General features: G+C 55.5%; 8 protein-coding genes across 8 annotated transcripts; 7 read left to right on the top strand and 1 right to left on the bottom strand.

The window, feature by feature from the left end:
- The first annotated feature begins 562 nt into the window (after nt 1-562).
- IWZ02DRAFT_451237 (uncharacterized protein) lies at nt 563-1627 on the top strand. Its single transcript, XM_066767524.1, has 2 exons — nt 563-1068; nt 1126-1627. The coding sequence occupies exons 1-2, from the start codon at nt 701-703 to the stop codon at nt 1322-1324; spliced, it is 567 nt and encodes a 188-aa protein (XP_066623270.1). The 5' UTR covers nt 563-700; the 3' UTR covers nt 1325-1627.
- Nucleotides 1628-3288: 1661 nt separating this feature from the next.
- On the top strand, nt 3289-5328 carry IWZ02DRAFT_481817 (arrestin; the record flags this gene model as incomplete). Its single annotated transcript, XM_066769132.1, has 4 exons — nt 3289-3522; nt 3557-3670; nt 3724-3930; nt 3980-5328. 4 exons carry the CDS (start codon nt 3289-3291, stop codon nt 4991-4993), a joined length of 1569 nt encoding a protein of 522 aa, XP_066623269.1. The 3' UTR covers nt 4994-5328.
- Nucleotides 5329-5404: 76 nt separating this feature from the next.
- Nucleotides 5405-6809, top strand: IWZ02DRAFT_518905 (uncharacterized protein). The gene has a single exon (XM_066770727.1). The coding sequence runs from the start codon at nt 5678-5680 to the stop codon at nt 6488-6490; it is 813 nt and encodes a 270-aa protein (XP_066623268.1). The 5' UTR covers nt 5405-5677; the 3' UTR covers nt 6491-6809.
- Nucleotides 6810-9134: 2325 nt separating this feature from the next.
- On the top strand, nt 9135-12210 carry IWZ02DRAFT_261327 (uncharacterized protein). The gene has a single exon (XM_066763357.1). It carries the CDS (start codon nt 9239-9241, stop codon nt 12011-12013), a length of 2775 nt encoding a protein of 924 aa, XP_066623267.1. The 5' UTR covers nt 9135-9238; the 3' UTR covers nt 12014-12210.
- Nucleotides 12211-12274: 64 nt separating this feature from the next.
- On the top strand, nt 12275-13190 carry IWZ02DRAFT_451229 (uncharacterized protein). Its single transcript, XM_066767523.1, has one exon. The coding sequence runs from the start codon at nt 12481-12483 to the stop codon at nt 12865-12867; it is 387 nt and encodes a 128-aa protein (XP_066623266.1). The 5' UTR covers nt 12275-12480; the 3' UTR covers nt 12868-13190.
- Nucleotides 13191-14369: 1179 nt separating this feature from the next.
- IWZ02DRAFT_261310 (uncharacterized protein) lies at nt 14370-15389 on the top strand. Its single transcript, XM_066763356.1, has 3 exons — nt 14370-14625; nt 14702-14950; nt 15017-15389. The coding sequence occupies exons 1-3, from the start codon at nt 14442-14444 to the stop codon at nt 15220-15222; spliced, it is 639 nt and encodes a 212-aa protein (XP_066623265.1). The 5' UTR covers nt 14370-14441; the 3' UTR covers nt 15223-15389.
- Nucleotides 15390-16258: 869 nt separating this feature from the next.
- IWZ02DRAFT_377135 (endomembrane protein 70) lies at nt 16259-18606 on the top strand (the record flags this gene model as incomplete). The annotated part of the gene is made up of 2 exons (XM_066764929.1): nt 16259-18064; nt 18115-18606. Coding segments are annotated over 2 exons (2298 nt in total), but the record flags the coding sequence as incomplete, so codon positions are not given.
- Nucleotides 18607-20666: 2060 nt separating this feature from the next.
- On the bottom strand, nt 20667-24236 carry IWZ02DRAFT_469553 (P-loop containing nucleoside triphosphate hydrolase protein; the record flags this gene model as incomplete). Its single annotated transcript, XM_066768727.1, has 4 exons — nt 20667-22869; nt 23384-23533; nt 23658-23742; nt 23966-24236. 4 exons carry the CDS (start codon nt 24234-24236, stop codon nt 20667-20669), a joined length of 2709 nt encoding a protein of 902 aa, XP_066623263.1.
- Between the last annotated feature and the right edge of the window lie 87 nt (nt 24237-24323).

Raw genomic sequence — 24323 nt, 5'->3', positions numbered from 1 at the left:
TCTTCGTTTTCGTCGCTTGCGAATGCGGGAGAAATTCGTGGGGTGACTTAATGGTCAACTTGTGTAGCAAATAGACCCACTCATCAACTGGTCCTTGCTCGCGTCGGCCAAAAACAGCCAGCGTCTTTCCCTCCTACAACTATAATGCTCCACATCCCAAAGTATGCCGCGGGAGCCGGCGGAGCATGATGGACCAATTTTGGCCTTGCGAAGGTATTATTGGAGCGCCAAATTGGGAGAATTGATGGCAATGATCTGACATTAACAGAAAGTCTGGCTAATACGAGCAAGCATCAGCTTTGCTACCCGCAACAATGACAGATGATTCGCCGCTCTTGCATCTCGTGTCTGTGGATTGGTCGGTCGCGAATCGTCTCCTCATGCCCACTGTTCGTGTTACGGGCCCTATTGGCCAGCGGTCAAGGATTGGCAACTGTGCGACGGTGCCCAGAGTGAAGAGCGCCTCTTGGTGATCCCGTAGTCCTTTTCGGACTCGGTTGGAACATCCTGGGCGGCATATAATCCGACATGAGTACCCGGAATCTTGCTTTGGCGACGCCGCCAACGGTGTTTAAATACAAAGCCACCCGCTGCGCTTTCCCCAGACAAACACCATTGTCAACTACCACACCTCCCACACTTCACGCCCGCGGTTTCTAGCTTCTATTGCCCGAGTCTTGTGTTAGCATCAGACCTCACTATGCGCCACTTTCTCACTGCCGGACTCACTCTGGCGGCGGCTTCAACCGTCGCCGCCGCCCCCGCCCCCGCCCCCCCGGACAACGGTTCTCCAACGTCTCTTAACTATGCGGTAGCGAACCTCTACGTTTACTGGTCTCTGGGTCATGTTCTTGAGGCCGCATTCGAAATAAAGGAGAAGGACACGGACAAGTTCGTTGCCTATTGCACCGGCAAGGCCCCATCTTCGATCTCTCCACCCCCCGACAATCAGCCCTACAACCTTGGGGATTGCGTATCCCAAGACCGTGAAAGCAGGTTTACTGCGACTGTGGGAGGAGATCCAGGGACCAACTTGTTGATCTATGTGAAAGAAGATCAGAGCATCCCGTAAGCACCTGACCCTACCCATCTTTCACATCACCTGGCTCACGGCTCGGATTATAGTTGTGGTCCTCAAAAGCTGTACCAGGCCACGACCAGCGTCAATCCCGCATCTTACTACACTCAAAACTTGGAACAGAATGGAAACTCCGAACAATGCAATCAGAAAAAGGGCTCTGCCATTGATCTTATCATGAACAAGTACGACGCTGGCAAGTCCGGACAGCTGCAACCTCGATACGCCCAGGGCACAAGGTGCTGATTGGATATCTTTGGTCTTGCTGCACGTTTCGGGGTCTTCGTAGTTTGGATAGATGTCTTTGCTTGACGGTACCAGAAAAGTCACGAACACAAATTCTTCCAAAATGGCAATACGGTCGCTTATCCGCTTCACTCACATTCATTCCTTCGCGACCATGTGGTTGCAAACATCTTGATACGCAAATCCACTCGATCGACTGTCGACGAATGTTCACAGTCCTCCACCATAACAGGTTGCTCCCTAGGTAGTCAGATAGCCTTCACAAATGGCGAACAAAAATTTCAAGAAACTAGACTCGAAAATTCAACAACTTTGCTGGCGCATTCTCACTCCCTAGAGCACGACCAATCCAGATGTCTAGCTGTCGGAAAAAAAAAAAAAGAAAAAGGTAAATCCGACATGTCAAATGTTCAGCCAAGGTGTGGTGTTCCGCAGTGAGAGTTGATGTGCAATTATAGCGCGGCGCAACACTCCTCTTGCTTTTTTTTGCTAAAGGCCAACTCAATCTATGGGCTCTTGCGGACATCTCGTGAAGACCGTGCATAACTACACGCTCACAGAAGCACGTGACAATGACTCCCGTCCGCTCACTCCCTTCGCCAATGCATGCGCCTGCGTCGTGGAGGCCATAGCGCTTGGAAATGAGTCAAAATCTGCTGTTCACTTGTCGCATCGTGAAATCTCGCCATCATAGGGATTGAATGTTTACAAGCAACAGATCAAGCCCACAACGCCTTCCTGAACGCGATTCCGTTTAACTTAACAAGGCATATCAGGTTCCCTTGATGCTCCCTGGTTTCCAACCTTCCAGAATACGTTAGTGCCGAAAAGCACTGCGTTCGCGGGCCGCGGCGCAAGAAGCTTTCGGTCGGCATTTCCAACGCTACTGGCCAAGAGGCGGCACATCAAGCTGCCGTTCAACCGATGACAAGACGGGACGGTTATAATGATTGAAGCTCCAGCTCAGGATTTCAGCGATCCAGGTATAGCGACTCAGGCTTGTGGCGTTCAAACACTTGACCGAAGACATTTTGATCTGGCGAAAATCCAACAGAACAATGAGCTCCTCGGCGACTTTGTGTTTTGTCTGATGCATTGGGCCAGCCACGAAAGCCTCCCAGGACAGGCACATTATTCATCGAAGCATCTTCAAGAATTAGACGTGCGGCAATGGACCGGCTACCGCTGACGATCCACCTACACATACCCGCGCATCCGCTACTTAAAGCTTCTGTTGCTAATTGGACCAAATTAAGTCGACTTCAGCGCTCGCGCACTTGGAGGAACTGGAAACTTCCAAAGTGAGCCTTAGGCTCTGCGTTCTTACCCTCATCTTTCTCTGGGTTGGATGTTCTCAAGAAACCCCATCACATGCATCATATGAAGGTTATGCCAGCGAAAGGTCACAGCAAAGAGAGACAGACGCCATACTCCATAGGCCGAGTGAGCTTCATTGGATCGCAAATGAAACTGTCCTTTGAGCTGTGATGCACCGACGGTCGGCCTGTCCTTGGAGGTTTTATCGAGCCCAGTCGCCGATATTGGACACGCCAGAAAGCCGTGACGCTTGTACAGTAAGCGGGTGCGATGTAGACGATGTGAGATATGTAGTCGCAGGATGCAGGGCGAGGATGTGTGGAGAAGGAGGAGGCGATGGTGTTCAGTTGCGGTACGCGCCGAGGCGGCTGTGCAGGGTTTCGCGGCACCTCAGCCTGACGGTGGCGGCCTTCAACACCACCACGGGCATGCTCCTCCAGCCGGCCATGCCCGGTCGTCATTGCATGGCGCAGCGCGCATTTGGCCCTCCGAGCTCCAACCTGAAGTCGACAGACATTTCTCCAGCGTTGCTCGCTCCCGCTTCCCTCCGCGTGCCATGAGTAAGCGATTCGGTGCCTTCCATGTCCCGATAAATCCCAGGCACCTCAGTTCCCTTGCTCCGCCCATCAACGTCATTCTTCTCCACCATGCTCGTCTCCATTCTCCTCGACCAGCCGCCGCCGCACTACACGAACCTCGATACCATCTCTGGCCGCGTGCTCTTGCGCGCAACTAGCAACACCACCGTCTCGTCGATAATCGTCAAGCTCGAAGGCGAGAGCAGAACAAGGCTCATTCCACCGCCTAGGCCCGACTACCCGAACAAACAACAGCGACCTGTGCTGGAAATTCACAAGGCACGGGATCACTCCTTCACCGACGTATCTGTCGTCGCCGAAGGCTAATGCGCTGCAGATCCTGTACAAAACGGCCGTCGTTTTCCCTCCGCCAAACCTTCAGACGCTCGACTGGGAATCGCACAAGTACACCTTGAATGTTGGGGAGTACGAGTATCCGTTTGCCTTCAAGGTCGGCCCAATCTTTAGATTGTGTAGGAAATGGGAAATGCTAACTCCAGCTAGCTTCCTTTCAACAATGCCTGTCACACCACCAACTCCCTCACCGGCGGACTCAACATTGCGACCCTGGAGATAGCAAGGCCGCCAACTCGACATGTCAAGCAGACGTTACCCCCTTCACTGACCGGCTATCCTGGCGAGGCGGAGGTCAAGTACTTTGTTAAATGCACGGTCAATCGTCCGTCTTTGTTGAAAGAGAATCCAAGATCCGTAGGTTTCGCAAGGCAATGCTGAGTGAGCTAGGCTAACTGCATACCAGTTTGTCCACTTCAACTTCCTCCCCATCGAGCCACCGAGACCTCAGAAAGCCGACGGCGAGGTCTATGCCAGGCGACAACATCAGTTCAACCCAAAGCTCATCACGGGACCGGAGCGAAAAAGTAGTTTTCTTGGAAAGCTAAAAGAAAAATCTGGCAGTGCACCGCCCAGCCCCGTTGCCTCCACTCCCCCGATAGAGCCTCCTCGATTCAGCATCGATGCCCGCCTACCGAACCCGGCCATTCTTACACTCAATGATGACCTCCCTCTCCGCGTGCTCGTCAAGCAGCTGAATGAGCGGACGGAGCCGGTCTACCTGCAAATGTTCCAAATCGAGCTCATTGGCTACACTCAAGTGCGCGCGCACGAGATAATGCGCACCGAATCCAACAGCTGGATTATCGCCAGCTTCTCCAACATGGCGATTCCGCTGGGCGCGCCATCGGACGTGCCGGGCACTGAGGTGCCTATCAATCCGGAATATTGGAGTGACAAGCCGCTGCCTAACACGGTGGCTCCCTCATTCGAGACTTGTAATCTGTCGCGCTACTACGAGCTCGAGGTGCGCGTTGGCCTGGGCTACGCCACATATAAGCACGGCTTGGACCAGCTCATCGTCCTGCCGCTACGTCTCCCCGTCAAGGTCTTCTCTGGCATCGAGCCGCCGCCCGCCTTGCTGGCCGCCATGGCGGACCCATGCAAAACAGCAGCAGCCGCAGCTGGGTCACCAAATGGAATCCCGCCCCGCAAGCCTGTCCCCGGTGGCATGACCGCATCGCCGTACTATGCCCCGTCCTCGCCGTCTCCCATGTCCGCTGGAACTGCTAATCATATGATGCCTCCACAAGGTGGCTACCTGCCACCGCAGAGCGCGCCGGGCTATGAAGACGCGCCGCCGAGCTATGAGGATGCGATTGCGACGAACTTGCCGCCTGTCAATGGACCCCGCCGGGATTACGCGCCACCGCCGGTGCCTGAGGGCGCGCCGCGGTTTAGCAATGATGAGAAGAGGTGATGAGGATTCTAGATGGATTTAATGCATGCGCGAGGGTGGATAGGAGTTGAGAGATGTAGTATTCATGGCAGCATTTGGGTGGCGATATTTGCATACTCTTGTATTCCTGCATTTGTAGATGTGTGAGAGATTGGATGTGTTTGGGAACGAGCATATATTGATGGAGGGTTGATTGCGAGAGTCGGAATTGGTGCATGGTATGAATGTCGCTTCTCCTGAGGAGTCTCAACGCACCCTACCATGTCTCTATCCTTTTCATGCTGAATATTATGACACATCACCTCCTTGTCGTGATTTAGCAATTGAATATGTCCACGATTCAGCAAAGCCGACACAGCAAGGTCTTCATGACATCCAAATTCCCCACTTCATGATTGACACACGAAACGAAACGAGAAGGGGACAAAGGGATTGTTCATGTTGATCTGTTGCTCAGCAACGCAGCGTCTATTGATTGCGTATACAAAGACATTGTTTCGCCGCTTTACGCCCACGGTAACGAGAACAGCAACGGCCCTCCCTCAATTTCAATGTCGCTGTTCGAAATGGCCGTGGAGGACAAAACACCAGGCTGTCCTCATGGATCACTCACTCACATAGGCAACCCTCCCATCCATCCATCTACGCACCCATCAGACTCTGTTCACAGACAGCCAATCACACCCCCAAGCAGTGCAAGACAAGATGGAACTCAACAGCCTCAACAGTGAGTACATGTTCTCCACGGGCCCCACATCCCTGAACCCACACGACCAACGACAAGCCTCGCAGCTGTCCGTAACGCACCCCACGTCCCGCTCCGGCATCGCCGCCTTCCGCGCCAGACTGGTCGCCGAAATCAACGCGCTGCGCGCCAACGCCGCCAGAGAGAGCCGCCGCGCCGACCTCGCCCACGTCGCCCACGTCGACAAGCCCGCCACGCGCACCCTGTTCGTGCGCCTGAGCCAGCTCGCCGTCTTGGACGCGCGATTCCCGCCGCCTCCCCCTTTCCCGCACGTCGCTGCCGCCGCGGCGCAGCGCGCTGCTGAGGCTGGCGATACGGGTGAGTTTGATGTCCCGCAGAGCCGCTGCGAGTGGAGCTGGATCGAGGCTGGTTTGAATCCGAACTTTGCGTATGAGGGCCCTTGGGGCTCGAAGACTGTGAACGTAGTAGATGCGACGACGACGATGGCTCCCTCCTTGTCCGCTGCTGGTGCGGCGGTCGATCTCTTGGAGCGTCCCGTGTCACCCAAGACAGTGGTCGACTTTCCGCCGCGCGCGCGCGTGCGGTCGTCTACGTTGGGCGGCGGGCGGCAGCAGCCACCGCGCCGTTCATTTAAGAGGTTTTATGCCGCCCGTGGTTCAGCTGGGCCCGCTGCCAGAATGCCGCCGCAGGCCCTGGATCCGACGTTGCCTCCGTCAGTGCCCTCGCAGCGGGTGCAGAGGCCGGTGCAGAGACCGAGGAAGAATAGCGTCTGGCAGGCCAAAGAGAGGGGCACTGACTGTGGAGTCATGTAGAAAAAGAAGAAGAGAGATGAGAGATGAGATGGGTTTCTTTTGTTTCTTAGATGATTCGGAGTTAATAGCCACGGGGTTCTGTTGCTTCTACTTGATTCCCCTCGTGTGCTGACATGACGCGCTTTTTAGCATGCAATTGAGTAAGTTTTCATACCAAAGCAAGATTTGAAGTGAAGTTTGTGGTTGTTGCTCAATGAACGAATTTTGAATGATGGGGTTCCAAGTTCCGGCATGAAAAATAACAGGTCAGTGGAGAGAGTTCCCAATCTTTTTGTGTTCAGCAAAGTTGAAAATCAGATTCAGCATCTCCGTTACTTGCCTACTCACTGTGCGTCTGCAGGCCCTCAAGTCGCCAAAACCGCAACTCAATGAAGTCGGTTTACATGCTCCACTGAGATTAGCCCTTGGAAGCTGCCATGTTCAAATTCGATGGAATTGTTGTTTTTTGACCAGATGGCCATAAAAGCGAATGGCCCCGGGACCCCAATGTTGAAGATGGCACCGCTTCCATCGCGATTCAAAAACCATGGAAGGGTCCTACGAACACCGAACCGACCTAATGGTCTCCGCTGAAATCGACAAGTTTGAAAAGAGCATGCAACACATGCCAGTCGGGTGGCGGTCCGCAAAGAAAACCTTCTTCATCGAGTTCCATCGCAGGGAACTCATGAAGCAGATCATCAAATGGAAGAACGATCCGAGTCCTTACGGGCGGAAGATGGGGAAGGTAAAGGTAGGAGAGGCGGCTCTCTACGACGACCGGTTCCCTCCCCCTTGGGCCAACGAGCAGACAGACGAGCAGGCCGACGTGCAGATCCCTCTGGTGGTCACGTACTGGGGCACGGATGTCGTCCCCCAGAACCCCAACTTCAATTGGCATGACCCGTTTCGTGTCAAGCGCACACAGAGCTCTCCAGCCGGAGAAGAACGGGCCCTGACCCCCAAGAGCACGAGGACGGACGGTTGAGTAGTCTCGAGAGTGGAGAGCATGAGGGCCAGAGATTGGTCGAGATTGCCAGAGCGCTGAGTTTTCATTTCCAAGACAGAGTTTCGAGAGTTTCGTAGATTCCTAGAACGAATGAGATAGAATTCCCTATGAGTTGAAGTGCCACAACGACTGACGGACGAGATGGACCAGCGACGGTGATGGCGTCGGGATGTTCTCGGCGGGACGGACCGTGGTGGCTCGCTTAAGACGCTGACTAACGCAAGCCCACGCACGGGCCACACGCAGAAGTACAAAAGTCTGTCGCCGCCTCGCTCTCTTCCAACTCCAGCGATCTTACTTCGTACGCATCCCCCCCCAAAGGTTGACGACGTCGACGACGACAGCAGCTAACAGTCTCGCAGATGGAATCATTTCTATAGTAGACGCCTTCTTCTGAGCTCCTTACAAGAGCCACAGAATCTCCAACCTGGCTGATGACTGCAATCCCCGGCGCCCTAGAGTGATGGTATTGTACTGCGGCCTCGGCTGCGGTGGAGATGATCTCAACTCTTGCGGTTCTAAGACTTCGGTCTTCCTGCATGAGTGGGCGCTGGAGGACGTCTGACAGGCTTTGGCTTCTTTTGGTCTTTGTAATAAGTAGCTGCTCTGAATGAAAAAAATTTTTTTTTATCGACGCCTCTGTGCTTTTGCCTTGACTTGTTTTGGTTCTTGAACTCCCGCCAGGTTGACCTGTGACCATGGACCTAGGTGTGTCGCAGTTCTTACGCTTTCCGCTACCGTCGCTAACATTCATTTCACGTCAGATTTCGACCATTGCGCAGCCCTGCCGAACACCCGCATGCAATGTCGGCTTTGGCTTCGGCCTCTTACCCTCTTCCCTCGGCGACCGACTTGTTAACTATCATCCGTCCAATATGTATTCAATAACATATCCGGAGACATTTCAAAGCATGATTGTGTCTCTGCTTTGGGCTGCTTGCAGCAAAGTGCGAAACCTTCCCGCAGAACCGTTTGAGCCATGGCCAGAAGGTCAAAGCGGCAAGCGCTGCCATCCATCTCAAAAGAACGTGCACGACCGCACCGGACATTTCGCCGCACCCGCACCGCATTCGCCAGTCTTGGACTGCTTGGTTCCGGATATACTTGCTTGCGCGCATGTGCGCGATGCGCGACTTTGCTTGAGAATTCGACACATGGCGAGGCTGTTTGCGCGGGCCCGTCGCCCAGGTGCTTCATATCGAGCGCCGACATGGACGAGGCATTGATGGTCATCACTGACCTCGCTTGGTCTTGCTCGAGTTATGCGATGCAGGCAGGCTCTGGCTACAGATCCCGTTTCGATCTTCGATCCTGCTAATTTGTATTGAGTCTTGAGCACCGCTGGGCTGCTCATTGGCCGCGGCGACAGTCTCTCGGGACGAAGCGCCAATCGACAAGTGTCGCTGGAGACGCGACGCAGTCGGAGGGAGGATTCGAGGTCGTGTACAGCGGGCGACGTGACTGGGCAGAGGATCGAGGCGCAGCAGAGGGTTCGGCGGCGCTGAGGCGTGGCTTTGGTGGGTTCATGGGCGTCCGAGCATCCGGCAGCATGTGAGCATCCTGGGCTGGGGGCCGCACTAGGCAACAATTCGTGCCTGGCCGATATCAGCGAGACTGCGCCAGCGTAGGACCATTGGCACAGCCAAAACCCGCCCCGCGACCACCATGGCCGCGCCGCCCACCTAAATCCCACGTCACTGCTCACGTACCCTCTGGCACTCCTCATTTCCTGTCGAAACCACTCTCGGATCCCCAGGACAATGAGTGCCTACTATCAACCCCAGCCGCTCCGTCTCCCTCGCCGCTCTCAAGCTCGCTCCACCCGCGCCGCCTCTCTGGCCAGCTCTCTGGCCTACCAGGAATCCTCAATACCAGACGTCGACTCGGACACTTCGGATGTCGAGACTGAGGTTGGGAGGGACCTTCACACACCACTCACCAGTCCTGGAGGCCCGCGCTTCGAGGACCTTCCACCGAGCTACGAACAAGTCCAGGTCGAGGCCATTGTACACCGTCACAACAACCTTGGATGCGAGGAGGAGCTTGAGCTGCCACCCCCACCACCGCCATTCGAAGACCTCTCCGTCAATCGCCTTACCCTGAACCGACTCAGCATACACAATGATCTGCAAGATGAACGCTCAAGGACTCTGAGGCCAAGAACGAGACCCCAATCATACCAAGGAGACGACCCGCCGCCGTTTGAAATCCAACACTCGGCCGAGGAAGACATTCTTGACCGAGCGCTACGATTCACCCACCCGCTGCACAATACGAGCAATCTGGAGTCTTTGCCTTCAACGCGTCTACCACGACCGATCGCAATACCGCAGTTTCAGTCTCACGTCGAACGCGCGGGCTCCCTCGCCTTTTTCCCGTCATACGCGCCGACGCTCGAGGCATTTGGCATCCGACCAGCATTGTTCCTGGCCTTCCTCAAGGGTCTGACGACAGTGTTTTCGTCGTTACGATGGCCCGACTACGACGAGGACGCAACATGGCACCTCATGGAGACGTATATTGCGCGGGCCAATGCCGTCTTCTTCGCGCCGCGCGGGCTCATGGTGCGCATTGTTGACATGGAGGGCTTGCTGAGCGCGCTGCGCATCAACGAGAGCCGAGTTGGCCTGCGCAATGCGCTGCTCCGTGACGTGCTGCGGCCGGGGGCGAGCGAGGGCGAGCGAGTCGAGATGCTGGATCCGTGGATCGAGCCACTGATCTGGGAGGGCTTGCCGACAGATCCGCTCCCTGACCTGCCCCCGGAAGCAGCGGCCCAGTACGCAGACGAAATGGCAGGTGCGAGGCAATGGGCCGCGTTAATAGAAGAAGAGGACGAGGAAGCTGCTGCTGCTGCGGCTGTGAAGGAGGATGCTGTAGACGAGCGGCAAGAGACCGCCTCTATTGCTCCTAGCACCTCATCCTCATCGTCCAAAAGATCTTTCAATACGCCGCCCTCGTCCACGGCATTATCCAAATCTCTACCTCCAATACCCACGAAACGTGGTGTGCCGCCCAACTTTTCCCTGGCACATCGGCCGCTCCCGCCGCTTCCCGGCGCCTTGGGCAATCTGCCCTGCGCGGTCCAGCGTGCTGCAACCTTTGCTGCACGCGCTCAAGCTTCGCGAACTCGCTTCTGTCCAGGACCGTTTCCCCGACCAGGACCATTTCCCTGCGTGCCATTTCCCACGGCAGGGCCTCTTCCACCTCTGGTACCTCCGCTGCACCGCAGCAACAGCAGCATCCACAAATTCAGCGGCAGCTGCGGCAAAAGCCGGAGTAGCAGCGACGGCAAAAATGATGATGTCCAACCTACCCCGCCCTGGGCGCAGAGCTGGACGCAGTGGGGTACCGAGTATAGCAAAAAATGGGAGGACTGGGGCCAGCAATTCAGCAAGCGCTGCGAAGAGTATGCCAGCGATTTTGGTAAGCGCGCCGTCGCATGGAACAGGGACCTCCAAGAAAAGCGGCGCCTAGGCGGCATGGACCTTGGCGCAGGACTGGGCTATGGGTACGGCAATGGCGGCTTTGGAGAGTGGCGAAAGACGGGATGGGGAGGAGGCAGGGGCGGACGAGCCGGCGGCCGCGTGCAGAGCTTGAATCTGGGCCAACACCATCTGGCCATGAGGGCCCAGTATCCATATCCGTATCAACCACGGCACTGGCGCGGAGCCAGCGAGACGGGCTGGGGCGCCAGCAGGACCATGCCGCTGCGTTCAGCGTCCGTCAACGACATTCGAAGGGAGGATCGCGGTCTCCAGACGCCGGACATGCCACCCGAGGACTTTGGCTGGTACACGCCGAGCTTGCGGACGCCAGTATCAACGACGACAAACGGCGACGCGCACAACGACGCCAGCAGCAGCATAAACATCGCGAGCTGCGACGGACGCAACAGCGATGACGAGGGCAGCGACGCGGGCAGCAGCGACGACGAGTGGGACACGGAGGCGGAGCAAGACTCGATCGAAGTCGAGTTCCTGCGGCGCATGAAGGAGATTGAAGACGACGCAACCGAGGCGCTGCGCAAGGGCAAGCGGTCGCGCGACGAGATCGAAAAGGAGCGCGTCAAGGCTGTCGCGGCGGCCGAGTCGGCGCGCGGCGCGGCAGAGGCCCGCCGCCGCGAAAAGCGCTCCCAGATGCGCGCCCTCAAGAACGAGTGGCGCCAGAGCCGGGCGGCGAACCGTGCGGCGCACAAGGAGCTCAAGGGCCTGCCGCGCGAGCAGAGGAGGGCCCTGCGTGCGGAGCAGCGCGCGGCCTGGCGCGTGGAGAAGGACAAGCTCAAGGCCGAGTGGAGGGAGGCTAGGCGGCTGTGGAGGGAAGGCCGGAGGGAGGAGCGAAGAGACCGGTGGGCGAGACGATGTGGCAATGAGAAACACGGCGGCGGCATAGAGGCCGAGTATTGGGGAGCAGGAGGTGGAGTAGGAGGTCCGCAGCAGCAGCAGCAGCAGCGTGGCGGCGAATACTACGCTGACCTCCCCTACGGCGGTGTTCACCTCGAGGGCCTGCTGTGGGTTGTGGTTGAGAACCTGGAATGACGGCATGACGTCTCTGAATGACATGTTTGCTTGCTCGATTGCCACCTTTTTCTTTCCATTGTAGAGCACGCGGCGACGGCGGCGGGGGCGGCGGCGTTTTGGTTCCTCGTGCTATCTGTCTTGTCTGTCTCTTGTGTCTGGCTGGTTGGTTGGTTGGCTGGCTGGCTGGCTGGCGTACTGGGCGAATGGGCGATGTACTTTGGGGAGAGAGGTTGAGGTGTTTTTTCTTGTCTTCCCTTTCCCCCCCCCCCCCCCCCCCCCTTTCAGAGACGACAACCAACACAAACCAGACGAATCAATCAGCGTACGATGATCGACCCAAACAACATCATCCGAACAACCACGCGGGCGGCCCGGCGGACTCGGACCGTGAGTGGTGGAAAGAGGAGGATGGATGAGATGGAGGCAGATAGGCGTCGTTTCTTACCTATCTAGTTTCATTGGCGAACGAACGAATGAACGAATGAATGAGGTACGGATTTGTAAATTATTTTCAAAAGACAATCTTCTTCTTGTCCTTGTCCTTCTCCTTCCTTCTCCTTCCTCGTCTTGGCCTGTCTCGCCAAGGCATCACCACTACCACACCCCGTCGATCGAAACAGGTGTGTATGGAGTGTGTTTATACACCAAATGCATTGTTTGTCTTGGGATCTTCTAGCCGGTGTGTGTGTGTGTTTGCGTGGGGGCCGACGCTAACGCCTCCGCCCATGGTCAGCTCGTTTACAGGCGGATGGGTTGGTTGGTTGGTTGGCCGTGACGCTACCTCACCTTGCCCATATTCATTCGTTCGTGCCTCTGCGACTGTCTTGCCTCGTCTCGTCTTGGCACTCTCTCGCAGGAGTGGAGACGTTTGATTCATGATGGGATGGGCTGAGCATAGCATTGCACGCAAGGGAAGAGAAGGCAGGAGAGAAGCCATCGACGACATGTTGACTGACTGACTGACAAGGTGAAAATGGTGAGCATTGCTTTCTTTTTGCTGCTCTGGATTGTCGTCCGTCCCTACCTATTCCTGCGTTCTTGGTGGTTTTCGTGTTTCGTCTTGGCTTCTTTGCCAGAAGTGTAAGCGGAGACGTCCGAGAGGAAGGGCAGCTAGCTGGGCGAGGCTAGGCTAGGCTAGACTAGGCTAGGCTAGGGAGGGGCTGCGCAGGCGAAGCAGAAGCAAAAGCAAAAAAGGCCATCCATAGACGACAGACAGGTTGACTAGAATCTTTTGCTAAGGATTTGCCAGTCGAGTTAGGCTCCCTACCTACCTCGGTCTCTCTCTCACTTTGTGATGAGCTGCAAGACATGCATGCAGCTCCCGCAGCAACAGCAGCAGCAATGAGGCTCGTGGTGGGCAGTGAATCGTGAGCAGAAGAAGAACCAATAAAGGCTCGCGAGGGCCAGGGCCAGGGTCAGGGTCAGGGCCAGGGCCAGGTCGCCTTGCAGAAGCACCACCCATCTAATTACCCGACATGGTTAGCGCGGGCTGGCTTCGGCCCCAGAAATACCCAACTTGCCAGCCTGCAAGGCGGCGGTCACTCGGGTACCTACGCACGGGTGGGTGCGGGAACGTGTGGGGTAGGTAGGTCGCGTAGGGGTATGTGTGGTGGGACGACATGTGGTTCGTCAGGGAGGACAAGCATTGGGTTGGTTCCTTTTGCTGTTACTCTTGCACACACACACACACACACATGGCAAATGGTGGTACTTGGCTATTGCTTTGGCAGGCCGGATGTGCACGCCGAGGCGAGGCTGAATACGTGTGGGTTGGCGGGACCACTACCGACTACTCGTGAACTCGAAGAATTTGTGGGGTCAGTGTGGTAGGACGACATGGTAGTTCTTCTTCAAGGACGAATGCGTGAGAAGTTTTGTTTCTTTTACTCTTACTTTTTGCAAAGACATGTCCAATGGCCCACTTTGTTTTTCGGCTGTGCACGTCGAGAGCTGGCTGCGGCTGTCTGTCTGGTTTTCGTTCGACCTTCTCCTTTGGTCGCGGAGCGAGGCTCGACGGCCCATGCTCCCGGCCAATGAATGGCTTTGTTTGTTGTTCGTGGTGGTTGAGGGACCCACCTGCATGCTCCCGCTCACTCACACTCCAGTCGATGGCATCGCGATCGCTTGTCGATGGCAATGGTGGAGGTGTGACTGCTGGCTGGCTGGCTGGCTGAGCTGGCGTCGACGAAGCAAAGTGAATGGTGGGCCCAGTGACTCGAGCAATACTCTCGGAGGCAACAGCGGGGGAAGAGGGAGAGGTCTCAGAATCAATGAGGAAAATGAGGACGAAAACGACAAGACCGAGAGGATATAAAAGGAGGACGAAGACGACGACTTGAAAGCATCATCCAGCAGATCAGATCTCCATCAGCATCCTCGGATACCTTCGCTCGACCAGCCAGCTAGCTCTTCAGTCGTTTTAAACGTCTTCGTCTCATCCACCACCATGAAGGTCTCGTTCGTCTCCCTCTTTGCCTTTGCCGGCATCTTTGCTGGCGCTCTTGCCGCCCCCGCTGCTGGAGCCGCTCCCGCCGACACGGCAGCCATTGAGAAGCGCGATGTCATCTCCAGCGCTACCCAAGTCGTCCAGGCCGGCACTGCTGACGTTCGAAACACGGCCACCGAGATCCGTAAGTCTCCCTCGCGCATCTTTGTTGGGAGTAGAAGGGGAAGAAGGAGAAGAAGACTTGGTTGACAGCATAACAGAGGGCCTGGTCGCGGACGTCCTCGACAACACGGTGGGCCAATCTGAGGCCTTGGACACGATCGAGAATGTTCTCCTGCCGGATCTCATCTTCCACATCGGCGACATTACCACTGCGATCACGAACACGGTTGGCTTGAAGCTCAGGGCTCGTCAGACTGACGGCCTCACCGACCTCGCGAACGCCGTTGCCGAGATCGTCACCATCGTCTTCAACACGCTGACGGCCCTGCGAAACATTGTCAACCTCAGTAAGTGACACACCATAGCCATCGAAATATGGAGACACATGATTGCTGACGTCGGTGGATATCTAGCCACTGGTTCGCTGGGCACGGTCATTCAGACTCTTGCGAGTACTCTCAGCACGCTGTTGACGACCGTCGTTGGCCTCAACGGTCAGCTGTCCGACATTCTGACTGGCCTTGTCGGTGGCACGTTGAACTCGCTCAACACGCTCCTGAACGGGCTCCTGAACAGCCTGGCTGGTCTTCTCCCGGGGCTCCTCCCCGGCATCTTGTAAGAGACGGCCGAGTGTCATAGGGCGAGGTTAGCAGGTGTTGGAGATGAAGGCAATCGAGGGCTTTGCGGTGGTGGGCCGGACGCTCCTTTGTTTTCGGAATTTGTTTTTTTGAGAGACAGCATGTATACCTAGCAGAGGTAGTTGAGCAATGGAATCTGAGTTGCTCTCGCTTTCTTTGAGGTGGGGTGGGGCGGGGATCCCTGCGGCCAACTGCACAAGGACGCCGAGGGAAATCAATTGGATGGTCGTGGTGATCGAATGACGATGACGACGACGACGACGACGACGACGACGACGGCCATAGATGCTCGACTCAGGATCCGATGCGGCGGACAATTGAAGCGGGCGCCAGGCAGTTTTTCTATTCTGGTGCCTGTCGAGTCTCAACACCACGAATTGAATTGATTGATCCTGAAGACGACTGGAAGGTCCGCTCCCCTGTGCCCAGACCGGATTCGCAGCCAAGCGCCCCGTGCTGCTGCGACATTCCCGCAGTTCTGCCCAATCTCAACCTGAGATAGACTTCGCACGCCTCCAGCTGCCTCTCCCCACCCCATCCCATCCCATCCCATCCCATCCCATCCCGTCCAGCTCACCCCAGCCTCTCCGTCCTTCGTTCGTTCGCTCGCTTGTCTCCCCTTTCGTTCGCTTTCCATCTTCGCTTCGTACGCGCCTCTCATTGATCTTGATCCTCGGGATTTTTCTTACGTTACCGCTGCATGCTCGTCTCCGCTGCCTGTGCTGTGCTGTGCTGTGCTGTGCTGTGCTGTAGCCACATTGCCGCCTCCGCATCCTGCCGCCCCCGTCTCACGCCTCAACACCGCAGGATCCGCTGTCAACCCCGTTTCTGACACCAATCGTCGAATCCACAATCCTCGCTCCTCTGCAATAGTCGCTTCATGACCATGCACGCAGACGTCCGGTTTCCTCGCCTGCTGGCGCTCCTCGCCATCTTCACCAACCTCGCCCAAGCCTTCTACATCCCAGGTCCGTGTAGCCCCACGCCGCGCAAGCCTCGCTCACTAACCCCCGCGTAGGCTGGTCCATCAAGAGCTACACCGACGGCGAGGCCATACCGCTTTTCGTGAACAAGGTCTACTCGGACAATACCCAGCTCCAGTATGCCTACTCGGAACTGCCCTTTACCTGCCCCCCGAGCGGTCGCCGCTCTGCTGGTTCCCACGGCAGCTCCACCCTCTCGCTGAACCTGGGCGAAGTCCTTCGTGGCGACCGAATAGTCCTCTCCGATTATGAGCTCGTCATGGGCGTCGATGAAGAAGTCCGATACCTCTGCAGCAAAAAGGTCGACAAACACGGGCTGGAGAAGGCTAGGGAGATTGTGAAGGATGGTTACGTCGCAGAGTGGATCGTGGACAATCTGCCTGGCGCTACCAGCTTCGTCACTACCGACAAGTCGCGCAAGTACTACGCGGCGGGATTCAAGATGGGTTACGAGGACTTTGACCGTGCCACGGGCAAGCCCCGTTACTTTATAAACAACCACGTCACCTTGGTCATCCGCTACCGTCCAGCGCCGGGCAAGGACGGCGAGCGCGGAAAGAAGGTCATTGTCGGTTTCGAAGTCTACACCAAGAGCATCGAGGCCGGCAACCGGGACAAGAATGGCATTCCAAAGAACCTGCAAGCCGTGGAAAAGGGCCTGGAGCTGCACTTCTCTCCCAATAAGACCGAGTTGCAAACCCGCTACGCGGACTCGTCGTACGTGCCGGAGGAAGAGGAGATTGACGACAATGCTACCCTCACCATTCCATACACCTACTCGGTCTACTTCCGCGAGGACGACAAGCTCGAGTGGCAGAACCGCTGGGACATGTACTTTGTCAACCAGGAAGACAGCTCCAAGATTCACTGGATCGCCATCATTAACTCGATTCTAATCTCCGCCGTTTTGACCGGCGTCGTTGCTGTAATCTTTGCCCGGACTATCCGCAGTGATCTGAAAGGCCGCAAGGACGACCTGGAGAAGCCCATACTCAGGCGCACACGGAGCCCCAAGCCGAAGAAGCTGCCGGAGAAGAATGGACTCTTGGAACAAGTGGACGATGCTGACGGCGACGCCGACATTTCCGACGACGAAGAGCCCATGGAGGACGTTACAGGTTGGAAGCTGGTGCACGCAGACGTCTTTCGACCTCCGCCGTACGGCGGCCTCTTGGCTCCCCTGGTTGGATCTGGCTCTCAGCTCGTTTTCATGGCCGCGGGATTGCTCATTCTGAGTGCCGTTGGCGTCTTGAACCCTAGCTTCCGCGGTGGCTTCCTCAGCGTTGGAATCGGGCTCTTCATCTTTGCCGGCATTTTCTCTGGATACTTTTCGGCTCGCATCTACAAGACTTTTGGCGGACAGCGCTGGAAAAAGAACGTCATCATCACCGGGACGCTCATCCCTGGCCTCCTATTCGTAACTGTCTTCATCCTCAACTTGTTCGTCTGGGCGCAGTCATCTAGCACTGCAATCCCCTTTGGCACCTTGATCGCTCTTCTCGCGCTCTGGCTGCTGATTCAGCTCCCGCTCGTATATGCGGGTAGCTGGTACGGTTTCGAGCGTGTCGGAGCATGGACCCACCCTGTCAAGACTAACGCCATTCCTCGTCAGATTCCACCGCAGCCCTTCTACAACAGGAGCTTGCAGGCGGTCCTCGCCGCTGGTTTTCTTCCCTTTGCAGTCATCTTCATCGAGCTGCTTTTCATTTTCAAGAGCCTGTGGCAAGACAAGAGCGGATACTACTACGTCTACGGCTTTCTTGCTGCAGTCTGTCTAATTCTTTTCGTCACCGTCATCGAAATCACCATTGTGGCCACCTACACGCAACTTTGCAACGAGGTCAGTATGTCCTTTCTTGTGACCCTGCTGCTCTCTGACATAGTATACAGAATTACCACTGGTGGTGGAATTCCTTCTTCGTCGGCGGCGCGTCGGCCCTCTGGGTCTTCCTCGCCTGCATCTGGTTCTACGTCGTGCGTCTGCATATTACAGGCTTTGTGTCGAGCATGCTCTTCTTTGCATACAGCTTCCTGGCGTGTCTGGTCTACGGCCTGCTTACGGGCTCCATTGGCTTCCTCGCCGCCTACATGTTTGTGCGTAGGATATATGGGTACGTTTTTCCTTTCCGAGCCGTCATCATGAGAACCCTCGGTACTGACTTTCCATTTACAGCGCCATCAAGGCTGATTGAACGCATCTGCTGTCTGGCCACTTTCGCGCTTCTGGTCTTCATTTTCTTTCCTCCTTGTCCTATGGCATTTTCATATTCCCTTTTTTCTCTATGGAATGGCACGCATGTAGCTTGCCAGTCTACTGAATCAACCTTCCTGACAGCTCTTGCTGCTTCGGCCCGGAGCATTCGTCCTCGCCGACGTGTCTAGAGGGTAGCAGTCTAATCTGGACATCCAGAAGAGGCTGCGCAGGCACCCATCAATTCCACAGTCGTCATCTGTCCGTCTGTCTCCAAGGATCTTGGCTTGATGTTTCCTCGCAATCCAAAACATGACTGCAGCTGTAGAAGGCGGCGTCGGGATTTCCCTTTCTCTTCTCCTTTCGGTGTGCACGACAAACACCGCAACACCTCATTACTGATTACTCCCTCTATAGTATAAGTAGGAGGGAAGCTATAGAGAAGTTTCATTAATTAATAGTACTAGGTGGATAATAGCGCGGATAAAGACTACCATTAACACTACTCCCCTATAGTGAACTATTTTAACAGTAAGCTGGATAATCGTTTATTCTAGAGTTTATATGCCGTACGGGTATCTCTACTAGAGTATAGCACGGTCATATAGTAGAGTAGAAAGGGAAAAAAGAAAAAGAAAAGAGAAATCCTAGTGACTACCCTATAAGTAGTACTAGTAGGATTGATTGATTGATTGATTGATTGATTGATTGATTGATTGATTGATTGTTTTACGTCTTGCTGGAGCCATAGGCTATCCAAGACGGAGCTATCTACAGGGGATACCGCGTACGTTTGTAAGGTAAGTAGGGATGTAGTACTAGTAGGGATAGTACTAGAATACTAGTATAGAGTATATATATAATCTACCACCCCCTACTACCCTACCTACTATTTACTCTTCTATATACGCCTTCTTCCCATCCCCCTTCCTTTTCTTTCTATTACTACATGCCATTAGTCCACTTAGATAATGACGGGTAGGTTAGAAATTAACCCCCCCTTACTAAAAGAGAGATCTAGATGAACTATCTACCTAGACTACCCCTATATAACATAGTACTAAGACACTTTCCTTATTATATAAGACTCTTCAGCCGGGCATCCCTACATAAACATAGACGTACGCGGCATCCCCTGTAGATAGCTCTATCTTAGATAGCTAATTGGCTCTAGCGAGACGTAAAACAATCAATCAATTAATCAATCAATCAATCTCCTTTCGGTGTCTACTTGTTCCTCCCACACTATTCAAACATCTTCTTCTCTTTTCGATAAGGCAGGCGGATGACGAGGGACATAAATTGAAGTGTTTGGTATCCTCGCATCGAGACAACGAGGATGACGACACTTTTCGGCAACTTGTGCGAGCGAATTTTTTTGCAAGAGAGGGAGACAGGGGACGGAGGAGATGAGTGGATGAACAGACACCACGTCGACCTCTGCCTTCCGTTTTGGACAGAGCTCAGCAAAAAGACTGAGATAAGACACAGAAGCAGTAGCCTGGCTGGCTCGTTGGACAACGATGCATGCGTCAAGTGTGCTTGTGGCGTGGCGTGGCATCACACGACATGGCATGACTTCTTTGAAACAGCTGGCAAACTGGCAGAACTCGTTCGAGAGACGTCTCGTCTCCTCCTCCTCCTCCTCCTCCTCCTCCTCCTTCTCCTCCTTCTCCTCCTCCTCCGTCCTGTCATTGCAACGCTCAACCACCACAACGACAGGCTGGCTCGACTGGCGGGGATAGTAAACTGTGCAATATGCCGACAAGAAACAAGAGAGATGAAGATGGGGTTGGAGATGGAAATGGAGATGGATGTGGGCGGACTGGGTTCTTTGTTACGATGTGCATGTATGTATTGCAGGTGGATGGATGGATGGACGGAGGATAGAGGTAGGGCAAAGGGACAGACGGTGTTGGAAGATGAAGGAGCGCGAGAGTATTTGTCTGTTCTTCTGTCCGCCTGTCCATCCCTTTCGTCAATTTACTTGTTCGTCCACCTATATATTATTCACTGGGTTGTCTGTTGCTGTCTTGTCATAATGTTTCTTTCTCTCTTCAGGGATCAACCATTCACCACTGCAGCCAAGCCCATGAATAATCATTTTTCGATGCTTGATGCGCAGAGAGAGGCGAAGTCCTCTCGAGGTCTTCCATTTCATGTGCTTTTCCTCGACAAGGGAAGAAACGCACCAGTACTCTCACCTGTCTACACCAAAGAGCCAACCAAATCAAACAGCATTCTTCGTACCCTAGTCATCAAACCCACCAAACTCACTCCCACTGTCCCCATCCGCCGCACTCCTTCCCTCGCCCTTCTTCCTTTTCCTACTCGCCTCGACAGCCTCCCTCCGATTACGCTCAACGCGCTTCTCAAACCCACTGCGCGTGCTAATCTGCGTGCGCCACTTGCCGCGAGTGCGCTCGCCCTCGACACCCGCCCGGCGCGCCTCGACACCGCGACGCTTGAGCTCCTTCTTGTCGCGCTTGCTAGGAGTCGGCAGCGCATCGAGCAACCACTGCTTGACGCAGCTTTTTTCGTCGTCGTCGTCGTCGACGACGACGCCGCGCAGGCGCTCAGCGGCGCGGATGACGTTGGCAATGTTCTTGATGTAGGGGATATCCTCCTCGGTGTACAGGGTGATGGCGACGCCGCCGGCGCGGCCGGCGCGGCCCGTCCGCCCGACGCGGTGCACGTAGGCGGCGCCCGACGTCGGCGCGTCGTAGTTGACGACGCCGTTGATGCCGCGGAAGTCGACGCCGCGCGCCAGCAGGTCCGTCGTGATGAGCACCCACACCTCGCCGCGCCGGAACCGCGTCATGACGCTGTCGCGCGCCTTGGACGACAGCGACGAGTGCAGCACCGCGATGCGCGACGACCCGCCCGCCTCTGGCGGGATGTCGTATTGCAGCTCCGAGTGCAGGGCTTGGGCGCGCGGGATGGTTTGCGTGAAGATGAGGAATGGCGGCCGCAGCGAGGGCGTGCCGGCTGGATCGAGACTGCGCGGCGCGGTGGGATGGAGCAGCTGTCGAACAGCGAGCAGTTTGCCCTGTTCCGTGGCAGCGTAGGTGAGCTGGTGGTGAATGTTGGGGACTGCTGAATCCTTGAGGCCGACGATGAGGCGGATGAGGTTGGGTCGGATGACAGACTCGGACGCGAGCGAGGACCAGCGCGAGTTTATCGTGTTGACAGCAAGCTCTTCGACGTTTGAGCCCATTGTCGCGGACCAGAGGCTGACGCGGAGGCCGGGATTTGTAAGGGCGTTCCAGATGTCAAGGGTTTGTTCGCGGAATAGGGGATCAAGCAGGACATCGGCCTCGTCCAAAATCATGTGCTTGACAGACTTGAGGGGAGCAACCCTTCCGTTCGGCCGCTTGAGCGCATGCAGCAGAGTAAGTGGAGTTGAGACGATAATGTCGGACTTGACCAGCTGGCCTCGTTTCCTTGGCGCGGACTTGGTGGCATTCCCGTCCTCAGATCCTGAATCGCTCTCAATAGCACTAGACTTGTCATCTTCGGGCATCTCGTCTTGCTCGGCACCCTCCTCGACGACCTCCATGCCTTTGCGCATGAGCGACACTTTGACCCCCGTCTTGAGGCTCATCTTTCTTCCCTCGTTGACAATCTGGCTGGCAAGCTCCTTCGTCGGCGCCAAAACGATGGCCTGAATTCCATCCGTCTCTGGCTTGTTCTTCAGGTCATGTCTCTGGTGCAGCAAAGAGTGCAAAAGCGGAATGAGGAAAGCCAGCGTCTTGCCACTGCCCGTGGGCGCAACCGTCAGCAAATCAATTCCATTGCTCTCCGGCGCGGTCCCTTGAAGCAGCAAAGGCAAGCTCGCCAGCTGTACCTCAGTCGGCATCGTGTACCCTTGCGCCTCAATATTCTCGGCCAGCCGACGCGAGATGCCATGACGACTGCGCAGCTGCTTGAAGGACGTCAACGGTTCAGGGAACAATTGCTCCTTTGTCTTTTTCTTTGGGGGTGCCTCTGCCGATTCCTTTGACTTTTTGCGCTTCTTCAATTTCCGCTCTGCATCCATCTGTTCTTGATTGGCCTTGTTGTAGTCTTTCAGCACTGTGACCTTGACCTTGTGCGATCGCAGTATGCGCTTGCACTCCTCTTCGTCCAACGGCTGAACATCATCTCTTGTCTCTTCTACTCTTTCAACATTGTCCTTGTCCTCCTCAGCTTTTTGGTCTTCAACTTCTTCCGTTTTGTCGTTTTTCGCATGTTTCGCGTCGCCGAAAAAGTCGAGCTCCGGAGGGAGGTCAATCGCAGGCGCTGTAGCTGCCCGCACACGCTTGCGCTTCTTGCTGCCTGTCTTTGTAAGATCTTGTGCGTTCAGAGCGTTGGCTGCGTCGAGTCCGAAGAGTTGTGGATTTGACGTTGCGCCGCTAGACGGCGTCTGTTGGTTTGGTGCGGCTTTCCCGGCGCTTTTAGAGGTGCGCGTGCCTCTGGACAAGACTTTGAGAAAATCCATGGTGTCGGTATGTCAATTAGGTGCTCTCGACACTTTTTGGGCTGCCGTTGTCGAGCAAGTCGCATGTCGTTGGAAGTTCAAGGTGCGGCGGTAGTTCGCAAAAGTTCCGCATCACGAAAATTCTCGGCGGGAGCGATGTCACGTGCTCTCATAATTCCATCAAAGCTTGCTTCCGTGGTCGCGATTTGGATCCAATTGAAATGCATTGCCTGCTACCTAGGGTACAAAGGAAATAAAAACTTAATCAAGAAGCAGCATATGTGCAAGTGGTACAGTCTTGCCCCGTGGGACATCTGTCGCTTCTCTAGAATGGCCATTACTCTACTGCTTTTAGGGTTGGTTGAAAAATCCACCTACTCGTCACACACAATGGGCTCCCGTCCGCGGCGTCCATCGCTTCGTCCCCTAACCTTGACATTCTCCTCGTCCTAGCATGCCGTTTGAGCGTCTCAAAGAGGAACGCTTAGTGGTGGTGCGAAGCGCTCGACCGGTAGCCGATAAGCTTCATCCTGCCAATCATCTCACCAACGGTGAAGAATCCAACAACCTCAGCCGCAACGATGCCCGCCGACGTGTACTCGGCCGTGCTCATGTTCCTCAACCTGCCAAGGATGTTGGAGGGCTTGATCGCGCCCGAGCTGGGGTTCTTCAGGGAAGAAAGGAGGGACTGGTAGTACTTTTGGAAGACGTCCGCGGACCTAATTGAGTTGAATGAGTACCGAAATGATCACGAAGCAATTCGTTCGAAGGCCTGGCGCTTACGGAGGGCTCATCTTGCGGGCCTCGAAGACGATTTTGCCGAGCTCGAGGACGACCTTGGAGTAGTAGACGGTAGGAGGAATGAGAGCTGTTTCAGTAGTTAGCAATGCCAATAACGGGTTATCAAGCCATTCCCAATGCGCCAGCGTCGGATGGGTTTTCGGACGAATGAATGTTGATGAGAAAACAGCTGACGGCCCAAGATGACGGCCAATGGCTCCAACGTGCGGTGCAGTCCATCAAGGCCAGAGTCGAAGCGCCAGATATGTGTTGGGCACAGCAATTGGTATTGGAAATTGGGGCGCACTTACATTGGACGAAGCCAGCGACCTTTGCGGTCCTGCCACCCATGGCGCTCAGGCGCTGCAGCAGAGCAGATCCATACTCGGAGGCCTTGGAGAGAGCAGCGCCGGAAGAGGCAGTGGCGCGAGAGAGGCCCTCGGTAGCCTTGGAGGAAGCTTGAGAAGCCTTGTCCTTTGCGGCGTTGGCGGCCTCGGAAGTCGTCGAGGCGTTGCGGAAGGGGGCGCGTCGCACAGTAAAGCGAGAGTGCCTCAGCACGGCGCGAGAGGCAGCGAAAGACATTTCGGCTGGGATGAAGAGGAGGAGATGGAGGTGGGAGGGGGGTGGGTTGGGGCTGGCTGCTAGGACTCCGGGAGCGTGAAGTTCAAC

Source organism: Phyllosticta citriasiana (assembly GCF_038021145.1).
Source record: "Phyllosticta citriasiana strain CBS 120426 chromosome Unknown IWZ02scaffold_6, whole genome shotgun sequence".
NCBI lineage: Eukaryota > Fungi > Ascomycota > Dothideomycetes > Botryosphaeriales > Phyllostictaceae > Phyllosticta > Phyllosticta citriasiana.
The sequence above is the reverse complement of the archived record's forward strand: the minus strand, read 5'-3'. Positions and strand labels throughout refer to the sequence as shown.